Genomic DNA, 18,047 nt, shown 5'->3' with positions numbered 1-18,047 from the left:
TGGACTCCCAAGAAACGGGTTGTTGGTGCAGGGTCTGGCTGCTGCTGTAGAAATCTGTGAGGCTGCGAGTATGAAGTTTAATGAGTTTTTGTTGGCGCTTTACCTCATGGTGAGCAGTATTGCAGCTACTGAGAGAGCCCCGGCTGCCAGGGTGTCTGACACCTCGTTCTGGCGGGTCAGAGCACCGCGTCAGTGGCGGTGCTCAAACAGAAAATACACCACCTTCCCACGGAGCACAGGTTATAACATGTCCGGTCAGCAAAGAGCTATAGCAGTAGTGTGGCTTGAGCTAAAATATGTGCCTTTTAGCTAAAAGCAGTCGGGTTGTATGCATTTCCATAGGTAGGAAGTACCAGAAGTGCCTCCCTCCCAGCGGGGACCCGAGGTGAGGCCAGCGTGGCTGTATGACCTGCATGTCCTACCTCTCTGGTCCAGATCTGCAACATTTTCATTTTAAGACCTTCCCTTGTCTCAGTGAGTGCCTTTTTCTGAAGATATCCAGCTCTGATCTGGCCCTTGTCATTAGTAAATCATGAAGCACTTGATGCGGGAGACCTGTGTAATGCGTGAGGAAACCTGCCTTCCTGAATGCGCGGACACGATTAATGGTCTGTCTTCAACAACACGCATTTTCTCATGCTCTTTTGCCTGTTTGTTTGGTGGAAAACTGATTTGTCAGATCTTTTTACCACATCTGAAAGGCAAACTCCCTTTGGAATGTACGTAACAAGTATAAAGAGGAGACTTCTTTGTAGCTGTTGTTCTAGTGCTGCTTCCTCTTCAAAACACTGTATCTTTTTTTTCCCCAAGTAACCACGGTTTTGTGTTGTCTTTTATGTTTAAAGCATGGCAATCTCTAGAAGGGCATTGAGGCGGAGAAGTGTCCTGAATTGCTGTATCTGCTGCACATACCCCGCAGGAGAGTGGCGCTCTGGGCTGCTGGCCGCAGGCCCTCGCTGTGCCCTGGCTGTGTCAGGAGGAAATCTGGGTTTGCTCCATTCCTCCACACCTGCTTATGTCCTTGGGACAGGTGCTGAGCATGCGGTCTGTGTTCTCCAGCACATAGCTTGACCTGAATCTATGTGGAAGCTGGGACTGCCAGGATTGTTTGTCTTTCAATGTAAATAACGTTGCGTAACATAATCCAGTAAAGAGTGCTGCTGTGGAGAGAAAAAACCTTCCTTGTAGGACAGAGAGCAACCGTCTGAAACATTCCAGAGGTGTAAAGAGCTGTGTAATGCTCTTTCTCACCCTCTTCTCATGTGCATGAAAAACTGTGGTTGAGTTCCTTGTGTCATGCTAATCAGCAAAGATTTTTTTCCTGGAGCTTGGTTAATTGTGTCTACTTGGATACTTAAACAGCAACGCATACGCAAATTTGCAGACACACACTCTTTTCATGGTAGCGTTTCTCTGTAACACAGCACAAATTTTATAACACTTTGTAAGTGTTTTCAGTGATTGAAAAAAAAAATCTCCATTTGTTTATTATAAAATGAGGCATCTCCATTTTCAAGTGGAAGATACAGAGACACAGAAATAAAATGACCTGCCTGAGGGTATGAAATAAATCTGATCAGAAAGGCAAAGTTATAATTCAGAAGGGTCGTAGGGGTTTTTTTTGTCGGTTGGTTGTTGGTTTTGGTGTTGTTGTTGGTTGTGTTTTTTCCCCTTATTATTGCCAGTACATCACATTGCCATTGAATACGACTGTTGCCTCAGCACCACTGCTTGCTCTCCACTTCTTTCCCAACTCCTGAACAGTTACCTTCAGGTCATATTGCTTCTGTGAATTTTTGGGTACTGGGAATTGTACACACAACGCAGCAGTGCTGAGCTCAGAAATTGTAAATGTAGGGAAAAAATGTAAAATAAATAAATGTATATTTTTACATCTGTGCTGGAATTAGACCTGATGCTGGGTAAATATCCTATCTGAAGACATTTCTGACTAGCACTCTGGGTTACGATCTGGTCTGTCTACTCTGTTAAAATTGCAAGATCACAACCACATGTTATAGTAATTTACAGGAGAAGACTATACATGTGAGATACTGTTTTGATCAATATTTCTCTGAATTCTTAGATATTTTTCATTAGAAGTTTAATTTGCTTAAAATAACGTTTTCTAGTCTAGACCTATGTGTTCTGTTTCTTACACAAGTCAAACTCCCATTGACTGCAGAGGAAACTGGGTCCTACTTTACCTTGAAAGTTATATTATTTAGCCATAATGTTATATTTTGTCTACATTTAAAAGCTGTTGTAAAACAGTTACTTAGAAATGTGTAGTTGTAATGTGTCTTTTACATTCTTTTTCTGTCATCTTTCTACACAGCTTTGCTCACTCTTTAATTCCACTATGAAACAGCTGCCGGCAGAAACTATTCGTCTCATTTCAAGTTCTCAGGTGATCACATCAGTTGTCAGCGTGGTGAAGGAGCTGATAGAAAATGCCTTGGATGCAAATGCCACAATTATTGATATTAAACTGGCAAGTCCTCTTTCTTTCTCTTACAAACAATTGGGTGTAAAATAAGATGCAAGGAAAGTTGTTCCACTGCAAATGTATTTTTAGGCTATTGTGGTTTGGGGAGTGGAAGGGTATTAATAGTATTTATACATACATATTTTAACCTCAAATGAAATGGCCTAAAATCAGTTTCCATTAACATTTTTGAGGCCCCGCTGAAACAGTAAGGTATATTTGTGCTCCTGACTCTGTCTTAGGGAAAAACTGTCAACTTCTTTAATATTTCTTTTCCTACTTAAAAATTACTTTTTCTGACTAATAGTTTGTTTTAAAATATGTTGGGCATAAGTTTCACTACTAGACTGAGATATTTAACACTCATTACAAAATATTGTCAGGAAGGTGGAAATGGAAACAATGGAAAACGTTGATGGCTGTTCTAGATGTTTTTATAGTACAAATTACCACATGGTCTCTAATTAGCATGGCGAGCTCTGGCTGCTTCTAACACTTCAATTTTATAAGATGTTAAAAACATATCACTCAAGGATAGTTTCTGAAAAAAAAAAAAAGAAAATATTGCTTATAATAAAGATCTTGTGCTTTTTTCCCCAGTTGGGTAAAATGGGTAACTGATGAGCTGCTCTCGCTGCCATGAGGTTTTCTGGTTTTGCAGCTTTGTCAACAGCTGCATAGTAGCAGTATCTCCTACTTAGTACAAAAGGATGCTGTTACAGTCTGTATAAATGGATCTATCCAGAATTGCATCCAACTCCCTTTCTTGTGAATAACAGTGAATGTATAAGTTATTCTTGAATTAGGCATTAGACAAATGCTCTTAATTAGGAAGGCAGTTCAGTTTCTGCTTGTTTCTTTGTCCATGTCCTTGCTATCTTTTCTGAATGAGTCTCAAGTGTTTTCCATCTGAGTATGATTTCCTGCAGACACCAAGGAACATGCTTATTAATTTGCCTTAAGTGAGCTGAAGATACTCTGTGTTCAGTATCATCTGTGATGACCTCCATCTTCTCAAAATTTAGACTGCATGGTATCTTGCTTTATGTGTAACTCCAGAGTGAGTAGTGTCTGCGCAGTTCTGAGGGTCAGGGTATCAGCATCAGATCCTGTGAGCTGATAAATCACATCAAGAAGTCAACAGAAGGTTTTGGAGCCTTCAAAAATTGTTAGAACGGACCTTGTCTCTTTTACTAGTGTTGATACAGAGCCGTGGAGAAAGCCCTCTAATCAGTGTTGGTTTCACAGTGCAATAACCTGCTGTTTCCAAAGTGAGAGGTCCCAAATAAATTAAAAAGAGCATTTTCAGCCATTCCCATTGCATGAGTCATCTGCACTACTGTTGCGTTATTTGTCAGTTCAGCCCAATCCAAATTGCTCTATTTCCGAAACAAACCAACCAACCTGGCTTTACACAGGATGTCAGCAAGTAAACAAGATTTGCTGATTGTCTTTATGTGGGTACTAGGGGAGAAGAGAAAATCCACACTTTGCACAGTTCTATGTGGTAATACTGTAGAATAGTGGATTATTTTTCAGGAATTTTTTTGTTATAAGAATATTTTATAGCAAAATACTATTTTATTTAAATAAGGTTGACCACATTAACTCTGGATTGATTCAAAAGCATAACAGAGAATGGAAATTTTGACATTTAATTTTATAACTTGATGGGTTTTGCCTGAAACTTGGAGTATTTTCATTGTTTTAACCTTTCCCAAATGGATTAGGAAGGCTAGCTGATTCATTCAGACTTATTACAGGATTCGCCTGGACAAAGACAGGAGTGGCTTTTTTTGTTTGAGACAGGCAGAGAGGAGTTAACCTGTAGGTGGAACGGTTCTCAGGTAGAAACCATGGCAGTGGCCAGCTGTAGCAGGAAGCTTTGGCTAGTGTTTTATTCTGCCTATCTTCTTGGTTGACCAAACTCTTATAGGTGATGTTACTGAGCATCTTTACACTGTGTCTCAACTAACTTTTACACAACACTGGGAAAACATCAGCTCATGCTATAGTTTTAGATAATGTGATACTGCTTTCATTACAGTATAAAACGAATCGTTTGATTAGAACCTGAACTGTGGCCTTTCCATAAGGTGTTGGGTGGTATCTCTTTATTGATTTGAACTTCAGCTTTGTTGAAATTAGAGAGATGAATGTGGTGGAGCTTGCCTTGTTAGCAGTGGGGTCAACAGCCTCAGTAGCATGGCTGTGCATTAAGCATATGTAGAGTGATGGTGTTATTCTTGACATGATGTCCTGGCTTCAGGTTAAAGTATGCACCATTCATTAATATGGAAAGTGAAGTGTACCCACATTTCTAATGTGTATCAGTTAATTAAATATACATAGTTCTGTGCCTACCTCAGAGGCTTTTGATGTTTCCTAATGCACATTATGTGTGGAATACAGATAATATCTTTAGATACCTTCCTTTTGTTTTTAATTGCATTTTTTTTTTTTTTACTTCAAGAAATAACGCTGGGAGTTTCGTTGTTTTTTTTTTTTCTTCTTTTTTTCTTTTTCTCACAACTGTCCTCAGTATATGCCCAGACAGGACAACGAAGTTCTGTTTAATCAATCAGCTTTCTGTGAGCAACCATCATGTGCTCTGCACAACATCAGTGGTAGCCACTCATTCAAGATGTTCTTCCTAAGCAAACCACTTTTTAGATCTCCCAGATGTGTATTACACACTACAGAACATTTTTCTGTGTGTTCCATCACAATCTTTTCAAAGAGCCAGGCATGCTTCTGTAACAGAAGTGTAGTTAGTGATCCTTCAGCTCTAAAACTTTCTTCTCCTGGCTTGTGGTTCTTTTGGAGTGTGTTTTGCATGTACAGATTATAATGTAGCTGGAAGGAAGCATTCGTTTGCACCTGTTCAATATATTACAGAACCTGAATTCCGTATTTCATTTAGCTGTCCTAACTATCTGGGTTTTCAGACTTTTACCCTATTTATGCTGGTGTTTATTGAAATCACACATCTCAATCAGAATTCAGAAAAATATGTGTTGCTTATATGTAAAGGCAAATCTCAAAGATTGAACTATGCTTCCTTGAAAGCTGTTTTTAAAAGCGCCTCTAAGAACCTTTACTTCTTTCTGTAAAGTATTGTACCTCTTTACAAGCATTCTTATTTCTGACTTCTCCCCATTCATGTCCTGGCCCCTATTAGAATTGCAGCTTCTGTATATTGAGAGACAATATAGAGAATGGAAAACGTCTGCAGTAGTGAAATCACCTAAATAAAGAGTGGAATTGAAAACAGTTCTTGGTGAGGACCCACTGACTTTAATGGATGCAGGGCTGCATTTGTGGTGATTTGAAAAAAAATGATACCAAACAAGAGGGGTGAAAAGTCTTTAGCCTTCCAGCTATCAATCTTTTTCTGAGCTTAGGTTTTTCATATTTCATCATAGTTTAAGAAAAAAATAAATGACTGAATTACTGTTTCAATTTACTGTATTTATATTATTGTGCTATTTCTAAACCACAGGGTATGAATTACATTATTTAGAGAAGCCATCACTAATGTCCGAATATGCTGTATTTGTCCTTTTTAAAAAACAAAACAAAGCACACATATTTTATGGTTACTCAGTTTCTCCAAATAAGCAAAACTCCTACTTCTGTGTGGATGACTAGAAGCTGTAACCTGGGCCACTTCAAACTTGGATCTTAATTCATTCAGCTGTTTTAGTGCTCCTTTGTGTTGTTCTTTTTTTAGGAGAATTATGGGCTTAACAAAATAGAAGTAAGAGACAATGGCAATGGAATCAAGGTTGCTGATGTCCCAGTTATGGCAATTAAACACTACACCTCAAAAATAAGCTCTTCTGAGGACCTTGAAAGGTTAACAACATACGGGTTCCGTGGGGAGGCTTTGGGAGCAATTTGCTCCGTATCTGAGGTGAGCAGTTGCTGTAAAAGTGTCTAGTCTTTTGTGCTGTGATTGTTTGTGTGTTTGTGAAATTTGTATTCAAGTATCAGTGTAAAGACTTTAAATTGTTCCAGCAGCCTGCCAGGGACATGTTTTCTGAACAGTTTCCTTTCCCCTCCTCTCCCGAAGTCATCTCCTATGGTGAGGAAGCAGTATGGTTTTCTTGTTAGTGTCAGTCCTGCCTTTCTGTTTTACTGCTTACAGCAGCGCTTTATTTATTTTCCTCAGTCAGAATAAGTCAGAGACAGATCGCTTAGTGTTTTCTTTTCTTTTGTATCAGAATATAGATACGTGATTCCCTATACATAGATGATTCCTTATACACACGTGTATAGGCACATGATTCTTTTCAACACTGGCCTATCCTCTTTAGTGTTATCACCAAATATAGTGTAAAAGAGTATGGCTGAGTTTGCTACTTGAATTAGGGTAAATCACAATGAGGAACAGCAGGTGGTGGCCAGGAGAAGTCACTTCAGGGAAGCTCATGGCCCGCATAGCTGCCATTCCGGTAAGGAATTCTGCCTTGATGTTATCTAGATGATCAGCAGTCATGGGATCTTGCTGGGCTCCATATTGCTCGTTGACATGTATATAAGTGCAGTTGCACACACTTTTTTGTCTGTATGAGTAATCAGGAACCTGCTCCTTGGCCTGACCCTGATCCATATGTTTGTGTTAAGAGGACTGACAGTGTACTGATATTTAGGATTTAACTTGACTGAAAGTTGGTTCAAAACCACCTGAAAAGTCTTCAGGCTGTTGAGAGCACAGCATTTACCTCTTCCATTGTGCTCTGCTTTTTTGTATTCATGCTGTGCCAAGGTCAAGTTTTGGATCCTTCTTTCTAAGTCTAGTCATAGATCCTGCAAGAAGATACTGATATCTGTTTCTGGCACTATCAACTGTCAAGGTCAGGAGAGATGTCAGAGCTTGACTCCTTGCTAGCTTGGGCTGCATTCATCTTGCTTTCAGCAGGAGTGGGTTGTGTGTTTAGATGGAGATTTCCAAAGATGCTTTCCAAAGTGTTTGGACAGATGATGACAGACCACAGTCATTGGTCCCTTGTATGGGTTGTCAGAGCAGGATGCTATCTGTTCTGTGCATTTAATCAGCTTTATGGTACGTTTCATAAGAGATGGGAGGTGGTCTGAGTGTATTAAGTACTTTAATAGGTACTACTTTAATCCTTGGATCAGTAATTATGTTAATTAAACACTCCTGGCATTAATTGCATACTGACTACCCAAACTGCCCTCTGAAGTTTTAGTTACAAGGTACTTTACTATTGGCCCTTAAGTAGGTCTGTAATATTGTTATTTTCAATTAATCAATTACCATTTTTTCTCTCCAGAGGCATGGCTGAACTCTGAATGATTCATGAGAGACACTAAAATAACCCAAAATATCCGGAGGCTCTCTATGTGTGATAACCTTTATGTTTTTCAGGTGGTTAAAGTGCAGTGGCTCTGTTGTTCAAAATATTCATATGTGAACTCAGGGAATTGCAGATTTATTGAACTTGTGGTATATGACTGGTCTTGCTAAAGCAAATCTGTGTATTACCTTCATAGCTTACAAAACATGCTACTTCTGATTTCTAGATATATTTGGGTGTGGAAAGATAATATATGGTTTGTTTGATAGTAGTCATTATGTTTGTGAAATCTCATGTGAATTTAAGAAGTTGTCATAGGATGGATGAAAATGCAAAATTATCAATTGATTTAGTTGTTTATTTAACTTGTATTTAGAATAGAAGATACAGGAGTCTGTAGGTAGTAGGGATTGCTATGCTTTGTGTATTAGTAAGATAGAAACACATGGCTTTTAGTTAAATGAGTAGAAAAATGAATACCAATGCAGAATGTTTCTGTGATTGTAAGAAACATCTGAAGAAAAATTTTATAAACTAATTAAATGTAATTGTGACTTAAATAGCACGATTTTAAGAGTGGTAGCAAAGCTTGTCTAAGCTCATTTTCAACTTTGTAAATACTTAATTAACATGATTTTTTAAAAAATTCTTTTCAGGTTTTAATCACAACAATGACAGCTGATGATGATTACAGCATTCAGTATACTTTGGACAGCAGTGGGCATATAACTTCTAAAAGGCCTTCCCATCTTGGGCAAGGTAGGGTGTCATTGCTCTGGTGTTGCATGGTGACAGAAGTGTTTTGTTTCTCTGGGCCTCTATTTGGTGTTGAAATACCTGTTCTGTACTTGAAGGCTGAGTATTAAATCTTTGCATCTGTAAACATTTATTGCCTTATGTCTATCTACTGAGAATGTGTTGTTGCCATAAGAAATAGTATGTCTTGGAAGTTGCTTTAGATAGTAATTATAAACTATTTTCTCTTCTCTAACTCACTTTTTTCAGGCTAACAGCAGAAATAAAAGCTATAAAAATTCAATGCCTCAGGTCCAGGCTGAGGCTATATATGACAGATTTATTCAGGACCAAAATAACGTTTCCATACATAGCAAAGTCCTTGTTTAAAGGAGGAGTTGCCCTGCTGCTATACGAAGGAATTGCTGGCTGCAGCATGGCTATAGGACCACATCACAGCTCTTTCTAACATGCAGGAAGGGTGTGTCGCTAGAAATCCTTCTACGTGTTTGTGTGGAAGATTAAAGGTTGCCCGCATCTCAGAGGCGGCCTTGGTTGTTCTGATGTGGTGTATGTTTGGGGTAGCATCTGCTCTGCTCCACGCTCTGCTCCACGCTCTGCTCCACGCTCTGCTCCACGCTCTGCTCCACGCTCTGCTCCGCTCATTGTTGCTCAGCGAGGATGGCTAAAGACCACACTGTGTCCTTGCATTCACACACCACCTGGTGTGTATTGCCAGAAGAGAAGTGGTTTGTTCCTTTCTTGTGGTGTGGATGTGCTCCTGAGGAAGCAGTTGCAGCTCTTCCATAAAGCTCAGCTTTTCCCAGCTGAGGTGCAGCAGCTGCTTGTCAATATTGTGTCCACAAGCTGTCCCCCAGCTGGCTGCAGCACTTGTACCCCAATGGGGACCTGACCTGGCTCCCTTCCTCCTCAGCGCTAACTGGCCGCAGGGAGCAGTTAGACCAGAAGGTGCCAAGGGTTAGTCAATAGGCAAATACTGAAGAAAGAGCTGAAGCTGAGAACTCTAATTTTAATGAGGGACTCTTTTTAAGATTCAGGCTGTAGTGTTTTCCATGGCCACAAAGTTCTGTGGGTTGTGTTGCCTTCTGTCAAAATTGTTGAATGATTGACTGAATTCTGTGACATAAATTTAATACTTTGCAATATCCTTACAGGCTACAAAAACTTATGATTGTGTTGGTAGATGAATATTCTTTCTCTTCCTATGTACTGTGCCTTGAACAGAGGTGTCAGGCTCTTCCTGTGCTACCCTGAGGCAAATGCTTGTGAAGGGCCTTAATCGATCTCAGTGTTCCAGATATGTCTGATTAGATTCCAGTCTGTTAAACATTTTACTAATGAAAGTTAACTTAATATGCACTGAAAGAGTCTTCAGCTTTATTTAGTGGTGATTTTCGCTATTGGCAGTGTGTACCAAAGAAGCTTAATGCTGCAATCAACTCTGAATAAAGGAGGGGAATCACAGCTTTTGAGGTCCTTTTTGGGGGGCAGAATGACTGCTAATTTGGTATGTTTCTTGTCCTGCTTATATAATCTAATCTGGAGTTACTGGAGTTTATTTTGTATGCAGCAGTATACAGACAAGTCTCTTAAAGTGAAAATGAAGTTTCCTTGATATCCAGTCAGCAGTATGCTTTCAGTGTAGTTTCTACTTGTTTTTTGTCACCTGCTTGTAGGTACTACGGTAACGGTCCTACAGTTGTTTAATAATTTTCCTGTAAGAAAGCAGTTTTACTCAACAAATAAAAAATGTAAGGAAGAACTGAAAAAAGTCCAAGATCTGCTGATAGCATATGGTATCATAAAACCGGACCTGAGGATAACCTTATCACATAATAAGGTAATAATGACTTTTTCTCTATCAGCTATCTTAAGCATCAGTTTCTGATAAATATATGCAGTTCATCTAATACTTGCATAAAATCTTTAATCCGTAGGAATTTTCTTTCATTGTAGGTTTGTTTTGGACTTGGACTTCTCTCTTCCCTTCATAGGTGTGTATTTGTGGTGGTTACAGATTTTGATTCTAAACTTATAAAACTCAGGCTCAGATCTTTTTGGTCTGTTCCAACAGATGCCTGGTTAGATACATGAAGTATAAAAATTATTTTATGTGCCAGTGGTTAGTAATGATGTTGGTTATCTGCAGAACAAAGAAGTGAGAGCTTACTAGGCCACGAGGCCTGGTCAAGCGTTAATCTAAGCCAACTGAAAAAACTTTCAAAACTTATTTCGTTAGGCTATCTATCGGGATAAACACTATAGCATGTACAGGTAACTTGCTGTACGCTGAGTCAGAGCTCAATACATAATAATAATACCTTATGTTAAAAGGCTAAAAGTTCAAACCAATTTACTACATTGATGTAAGTAAGAGTAACATTATAACAGAAGGCTTTAGTTGAGCTAGTTCTTTGTTTAGACTTGGGGGAATGGATTCAGAAACTGCTTGGAGGCTACTTTGACTTCACAGCATACTGAACAATAATTTTACAACACAGCTACAGAAATAAACACACAACTGCAGAAATGACACATTGAGCAGTTCTCCTTTACCTGACCCCTGTTTAACTTCGTTGATTTTGTTGGCTGTACTCCCGCTTTTGATTCCTCTGAGAGGAAAGCTATGCTCACGCATTTCCAAGTTGCCACCAAGGAGAGAGTGACATCTCGTGGCCAGATCCCTCACCAATTTTTTTTCTGTTCTCGAAGCCTTTTGTTTATCTATTTGACCTGTTCATTGAGCAATTTTAATCAGTTACTCTGTCAACCAAACATTCACACTTCAGTTGCTTTTCAGTGGGAATGATGAATGACACTGTGCTTTCTTGAAATTACAACAGATTGCCTATCCTTTTCTGGAGTTGTATAAAATGCTCTGATTACATTTATATATGTATTTTCAAATATCAAAATGTAGATGCTGTGAAAATTAAAAGCCAGCCTCATGGCTATGGAATTAGTATTCCAAAGCTCAGAAAGTGTAGCTACTTTCAGTCTTCTTTCATGGGCACTATAGCAAGCTTGATACAAGAGATCTCAGGGGTGTGCACTTCTTAGATTGTGTTAAGCTCCTTGACATATCTAACAGTGGTCTTAAACGTTGGTTAATAAAACTAATTTTGTCTTTTATTGGTGGTTTGGTTTTGTCCTCTCTGACCAGTTGCAAATGATGTTTTTAATGGTATCTTGAGTACGATCCTCTTTGATTAGACTGTTACATATCTTATTAGAGATGATATATACAATATTTTATACATATATGTATTAAAAATGTATCATATATAGACTCTTCAGAGGGATCTGGACAGTGAGTGATGTTTAACAAGGCCAAGTGCTGGGTCCTGCACTTGGATCACAACAACCCCAGGCAGTGCTACAGGCTTGGGGAAGAGTGGCTGGTGGAAAAGGATCTGGGGGCGTTGGGGGTGGCTGAATATGAGCCAGCGTATGCCCAACTGGCCAAAAAGGCCAACAGCATCCTGGCTTGTATCAGCACTAGTGTGGTCAGCAGGACTAGAGGAGTGATTGTTTCCCTGTACTCGGTGCTGGTGAGGCTGTGTCTTGAATCCTGCGTTCACTTTTGGGCCCCCTGCCAAGGGAGGTTTAGATTGAGTATTAGGAAAAATTTCTTCACAGAAGGGGTTGTCAGGCATTGGAACAGACTGCCCGAGGAAGTGGCGGAGTCACCATCCCTGGAGGGGTTTAACAGACATGGACATGAGATTCTTAGGGAGATGGTGTAAAGGTGGACTTGGCAGTGTTAGGTTAACAGTTGGACTTGATGATTTTAAAGGTCTTTTCCAACCTAAACTGTTCTATGATTCTATCTTGGTTTTCCTTTTTTTTCTCTGTTTATTTTAATACTGTGGCAATAATGTGCAAGAAGTTGATCACGTCTTTTTCACAGTACTTAACAAAATGGTGTGGAGAGTGGCATGATAGTAGCCATTGCACATTGGTTTTTTACTACCTGTGCTGTTAGCTTTGGAGGTTAATTCTTCAATACATAACTTGAGTAGTACAAGTTCTATCTGCAGGCAGTATTACTCATTGGAATGGCAAGAGATGGTGCTGATTTTTTGAGCTCTTCATTTTGCACTGCTGGCCTTATGTTCATTTAATGTATTTAGAAAAAAAGCAAAAAGAAAGGTCTCAAACGTTTCAACACAAGAGGTCGCTCAGTAGCTATGGCTGAGCAGGGAAGAATAAAGGCTTGGGAAGTCATACAGAAAGTGTAGTCTGTCTCTATGCATGTGTAAGTGCTTTGAAATATTCTGAAAATGTTAAAACACATGCAGATTCCTGTGTGTCTACTGCTGTTGCAATTCCTTGCAGAATAAAAAAAAAATACCTATTGCATTGTACCTTTTAAGAAATTTGAAATTGCAATGCATAATAAATTTCAGCAGGTCTATGTGCATCCATTTTTGCCATAACATCAAAGAATGTGGGCATTCATTTTTTCTTTTTCCTTCAGATGCTAGGTATTATTGTCATTACAATTATTAATTCAGATCAGAAGGTGTTTTTCCTATAGTGATACTACAGTATATCTATGCTAAATAGTACTCTACTGAATAATCTGTGATTTTGTTTTGGTTTGGGTTTTTTTTGGTGGTGGTGGCTGTTTTATTTCTGTTTGAAATGTACTAGGAGAAAGAAACAACTTTTTAGAATGGCTTTATTTTTTGTGTAGCTCATAGATTATATATTAGTTTTAAAAAATCCTATGTACAGTTATTCAGAGGAGTTCCTAGAATCCCAAATTCTTGAGGCTGAGCCAATACTTCTGTTGCAATGGAAGAAGATACATGTCAGGAGTAAGATCAGATTCTGAGGCTTAAAACAGCAAGAAGGTAGCAGAGATGAGGTGTTACAGAAGGAGGTGAGGAAAGTTGGGTCGGAAGAGTAGAAAGGGTAGTAAGTGAAATAAGTAAAATGAAAGTGTATTTCAAAGAAATCTTGAAAATAAATGACAAAACCAGTGCATATTTTTTAAAAAAATCTTTAAAAAACTGTCTTTGAAGTCCCCTATTTTATAAGAAATGAAAAGAAAATGGAAGAAAGCATAGCCCTAGCTTTACCAAGGAAGAATGTAATGAGGCTGAAGCTTTCATAGAAGTGTCTGGGCTTAGACATCTGAAAATTGTTGCTTAATTGATTCTAGCAGAAACTTACTTTGACAAGTCAGGCCTCTTATTGAGCTGCTGAATGTATATATGTTTTTAAGAGGCACAATACATGGCATGTTTTATTTCCACCATAGTTTTTTTTAAAGGTGTATGTCTTGTGCTTCTGAATAAAATTTCCAGAATTTTTTCCTGTTATTGTTCCACATTTCCTATTTGTGTTAGTTTGGAAAATATTGCTATTAAGTGTCCGATTTCTGTGAAGAACCACGATGCTCTTCCTGCCTTTGGGTTGTTTTCTAGTAAGAAAGAAAATAGATATCCTTTTATCAACCATCTTAGGGTTCATTTATGGTGTACTCTCTGTCAGTAGATTTCTGAGATAGGAAATACTCAATTGCTTTTTCTGCTCAGAATGTTTTGTTTGCATTAGCAATAAATAATGAATCACTTTGCAGATCAACCCTTGAAGTACTATGGCTATTTTGACAACTTGGATTAGCTAGTGCTCCTTCTTTTTATGAAGCTTTATCCTGCCAAGACATTCTTTGAATACTGATAATGTTGATCCTCTTGCCAGTATGGTTACGTTAGAAAGAGGTATTTTTCTTCTTTCATCACCATGTTCCTTGAAAGCATATTGAATAATGAGACAGCCAAATGGAAATAATTTACATGAGTGTTCAGCAAGTTTATTTAAAGTTAACATTATCTGAAGGCATGCTAAGAACATTCCAAGTCAGCTATCACTTAAACCACATCAAACTCTTCAGCCTGAAATGCCATTTTCTAGCCACCAATGAGCTCTGGCCATGTTTTACCCGAGGTGGTGCAGGGCTCTTCCCTGGAACAACAGTTTTTCAGTTTTCACCATTTAACATCAGTAGGCATTGACTCAGTCTTATAAACCACTGATGTTCAATAAATGCCTTCGTGTGTTGAAAGGCTGATGACACAGAGTACTTCAATGCTGTTTTAGTTGCCCTTGTTCTACAGATGCTGAAATGAGAGAGGACACACGATAACTATACCTGGTTTAACAGTTTCAGATATAACAGGGCTGAACAAATTATGGTAACAGGTGGTTTAGATGGTGCCTATCAGCAGGTCATACCATACACAACTGGTCCCATGTCTTGCAGAAAGCACAAGTTGGCCATAAGCAGATTCAACAAATTTTCCAGTTCCTGTTTAGGAAAAATCTGCATAAGGGATTTTTTTTCCAGTATTTTTCATGCATAATATTTTGAAGCCTTGGTCATACACAGTTCTGCCTAGAACTATGTCTCGTTTGTTTCTTGAGAGACATGGGTCGGATCTTCTGGATGCAAGAGATCCATTTAGAAGCTATTATTCTAAGTGTGGATGATATTCTCCCCTAAACCCCCTTTGTGGTTGTGATTGGTGTTGACCTAGGGGAGGCTATCTTCATTTTTTTTGTTGTTTCTTTACAATAAGTCTCCTCTTATTTCAGAAGTGGGATAATGTCAACCCACAGTCTGTATCAAATAGTCCAAACGCAGTTTGTTTTCTCTGTCCAAGTCCTGTGTAATAAGTGTGGGGTTTTGGAGACAGAGTAAGAGCATTAGGGTAAATTTACTGATTTTAATTATGGGATTGTAAATTTACCATTTTTTAATAATGGGATTATACTTTGCATTCATTCATTGTGCTTCTAAACTCTGCTATAGCTGCATGTTGAAAAGAAATCTGCATTGAGCAGAAACAGCATGTAACCTCTTTCTTGAGTTGGAAAGGCTACTCTCTTTAATGTAATGATGATAAATTAAGTCCCTCTCTAATCTGTGTGTCTTAAAATATAATGCAGAGTTATGATTAAGAATCTGCAGTGCTCTGCAGCCAACATGCTTTCATGCATTCATTCATTTAACTCAGTCTTCCATTTGTTGTTCAGTGGCTTTGCTGAGAAAGCTGAACAGAGAGTTAATTATGGTGTTTTTTGTGATGAGGACACCTGTCCACTAGGAATTGTGCTGAGACCCTCAACTCAATTTACATCAGCCAGAGAACAGCTGCCAGATGGTAACTACTTTTGGTCGCTACCAACCTGGTTGAATTTGAACTGGTGACCCAGAGGTGAAATGCTTTATATCCTATTACTAATTCCTTGAGGTTTCCAGTTTCTCATCCATCACTTTTTTCAAATGACAGCACAGTATATGTCTGAAATCTCAAAACAATTACTGTTTCACACATGCGGTGTGTGTTGCAGAATCTGAGATGTGCCTTTAGCTCTTGCAAGGCTCTCACCCTCACTTTGTACACTTTGAAAAGGTTAGCAGAAAAAGGATGTTTTCTAAGCCACCTGGGAGTTTTCCCTCTTCCTTACCAGTGCACTTTGTCACAGTTAGGTATGTTCTCTTACTTTTGTTAACCACTATTTTACAAAACGCTTTTAAACCTCCTTTATTTAAGTGGAATTCACTGTAATCATGTATATCCTCTGAATGTCAGTTTAGGATTAGAAACTGTGTGCTTTTTTGACAGTAGGTTAATTGTTTGGGAGGTTTTATTTTTCTTCCCTTCTCCTATGGAAGTGGAATTTCTCTAAACACCCAAAGTTGAACATGTTTGGTTAATGCAGCCAAAAAACTTACAACTCTTTCTACAGTCTTTGTAATTCTTGAAAGGCTCTGAAGACATGAGTTACCATATGAAGGTCTTTGTCTCCTTGTAATATCTCTCAGCTCCTCTCCTAATTTACCTTCCAGCTCCCAAATCTAAGCATTTCTCCACTGCATGATGCTCAAGAAAGCCTTTTCATTGAGAGGGTGCTCTCTTATCACGAAAGGGAAATCTGAGACGGAAATATATCAGAATTTGTGGGCTGAGCAGTGCTGTGGAACATTACTGTCTTTCAACAAACCCCTTTGATAGCTGTAATGACTGATGCCCATGGGGATGGATAGGTATGTCATCTGCATCTGGTAAGGGGAAAAATGGTGCCTTGAGTTTCTCTGCTGCATACCTCTGCTGGTAGTTCTCCCAATATCGCTTTTGAAGTGGATGGAACAACTGATTCCTCAGGGTCAAGTATAAAATATATGGGAAAACAGTTATAATTATGTAACGAGTTGGATTATTGTTTTTTATGCTAAACTGAAAAACTGCCATAATTTGTTTTCGAGGCAAGATTATGCAAGCACTCTCTTTTAGTAAGATAACTTACCATTGGTTTTAAAAGAAGACACCAGTTAGAGCATGGAGTTGATAAACAGCATCAACACTTTTCAGGGCTGGGATTTTAAAGAATGTGGTTTAAGACTTTATTTCGATGTCGTCTTGATGTCAGCTGATAGATTTATTTATTTATTTATTTATTTTCTTCCACTGCAGAGGGCATGCCAGCCCTTGGAGCTAGGTGTCTGTGCATCATAAGCAAAAGAAGTTATGCACATTGTACAAAGTGATGTCTTTTTGTTTCCCTTTGGCTGAATTCAAACTTTCAGTATTACTGTCTGGTTCTGTTCCTGTTTGTATGCCCCCTTAACAGGTAGGCAGCAATGTTTTCAAGTTTGTTGGAGCCTAATAAACTATTAGGTTTTAAGTCAAGAAAGCTAAGGAATATGATGGCCCAAAGAGTTAACTATCTGCAGTGAGATCTCAGATGCTAGGGTGACAGGATTTTTGAAGCATGTAAAACAAAATTAGACTGTGAAATACAGTTCTCTTTTACAGAGCTAACTCATGTTACGTTACCAGCCCACAGTTCATGTACAGTGCTTGCTCTACTAGAATTTTACACCCTCAAACTATAGGCTAAATAACACCATGGCTGTCACAAAATAAAGAAAATAGATGTTTTCTGGGTAGTAAAAGTCCACTTGGTTGACTTATTGCCATTATGTATTAATAAGGTAAACAGATGATTCTGTTTAGCTCAAAGAGTCATAGTTGCACTGAAGTAGCCACAGTCAGCAACAGCATCCAGTCCCCAGCTACAATTAAGATTTTTCTTTTGTCTGTGATTGCAAATGATTGTGGCTGCTGGTAGAAGTTCTAAAATATGAAGGATGTTTAGGGACAAGGAATGGCTGCATTTTTTCTGTCTTTCCTTGCTGTCTTTGAGGAGACAAATAATAAGCAGCTCTTACTTTCCTTAGTGCCATATACTAGGGACCCCAGTGGGAAGAGGTTGCATGCTCTTGTTCCCCTCTTTAGATGTTTCTCAAGGAATCCTTCAAGGCTATGTGTATGCATCCTGAAATAAGAGAGATGCCCGCTCCATGTGTGCGTGTACATTGTCATCCTCCAGGAAAGTATGCTTATGTCCTAGGGCTGGCTGGAGGTGCAGAAATACACACACACACACACACACTCACACAC

At 38.7% G+C, this 18,047-nt stretch overlaps 1 protein-coding gene across 6 annotated transcripts in view; it reads left to right on the top strand.

Annotated features, from left to right (window-relative positions):
- The window catches only part of PMS1 (PMS1 homolog 1, mismatch repair system component), a 56,915-nt gene that overhangs the window by 1,237 nt on the left and 37,631 nt on the right, over window positions 1–18,047 (top strand). For all 6 annotated transcript variants that reach the window (XR_010606362.1, XM_065637129.1, XM_065637126.1 and 3 more), the window contains exons 2-5: window positions 2,339–2,494; window positions 6,222–6,404; window positions 8,469–8,571; window positions 10,245–10,408. Coding sequence is in view for 5 of the 6 variants with exons in the window: in XM_065637126.1 (XP_065493198.1) it covers window positions 2,339–2,494; window positions 6,222–6,404; window positions 8,469–8,571; window positions 10,245–10,408 (606 nt within the window). In the remaining variant the exon portion in view is untranslated. The remainder of the gene's footprint in view (window positions 1–2,338; window positions 2,495–6,221; window positions 6,405–8,468; window positions 8,572–10,244; window positions 10,409–18,047) is intronic.

This window comes from Caloenas nicobarica, chromosome 6 (genome assembly GCF_036013445.1).
Source record: "Caloenas nicobarica isolate bCalNic1 chromosome 6, bCalNic1.hap1, whole genome shotgun sequence".
NCBI classification, from domain to species: domain Eukaryota; kingdom Metazoa; phylum Chordata; class Aves; order Columbiformes; family Columbidae; genus Caloenas; species Caloenas nicobarica.
This window is presented reverse-complemented; position numbering and strand designations above follow the sequence as displayed.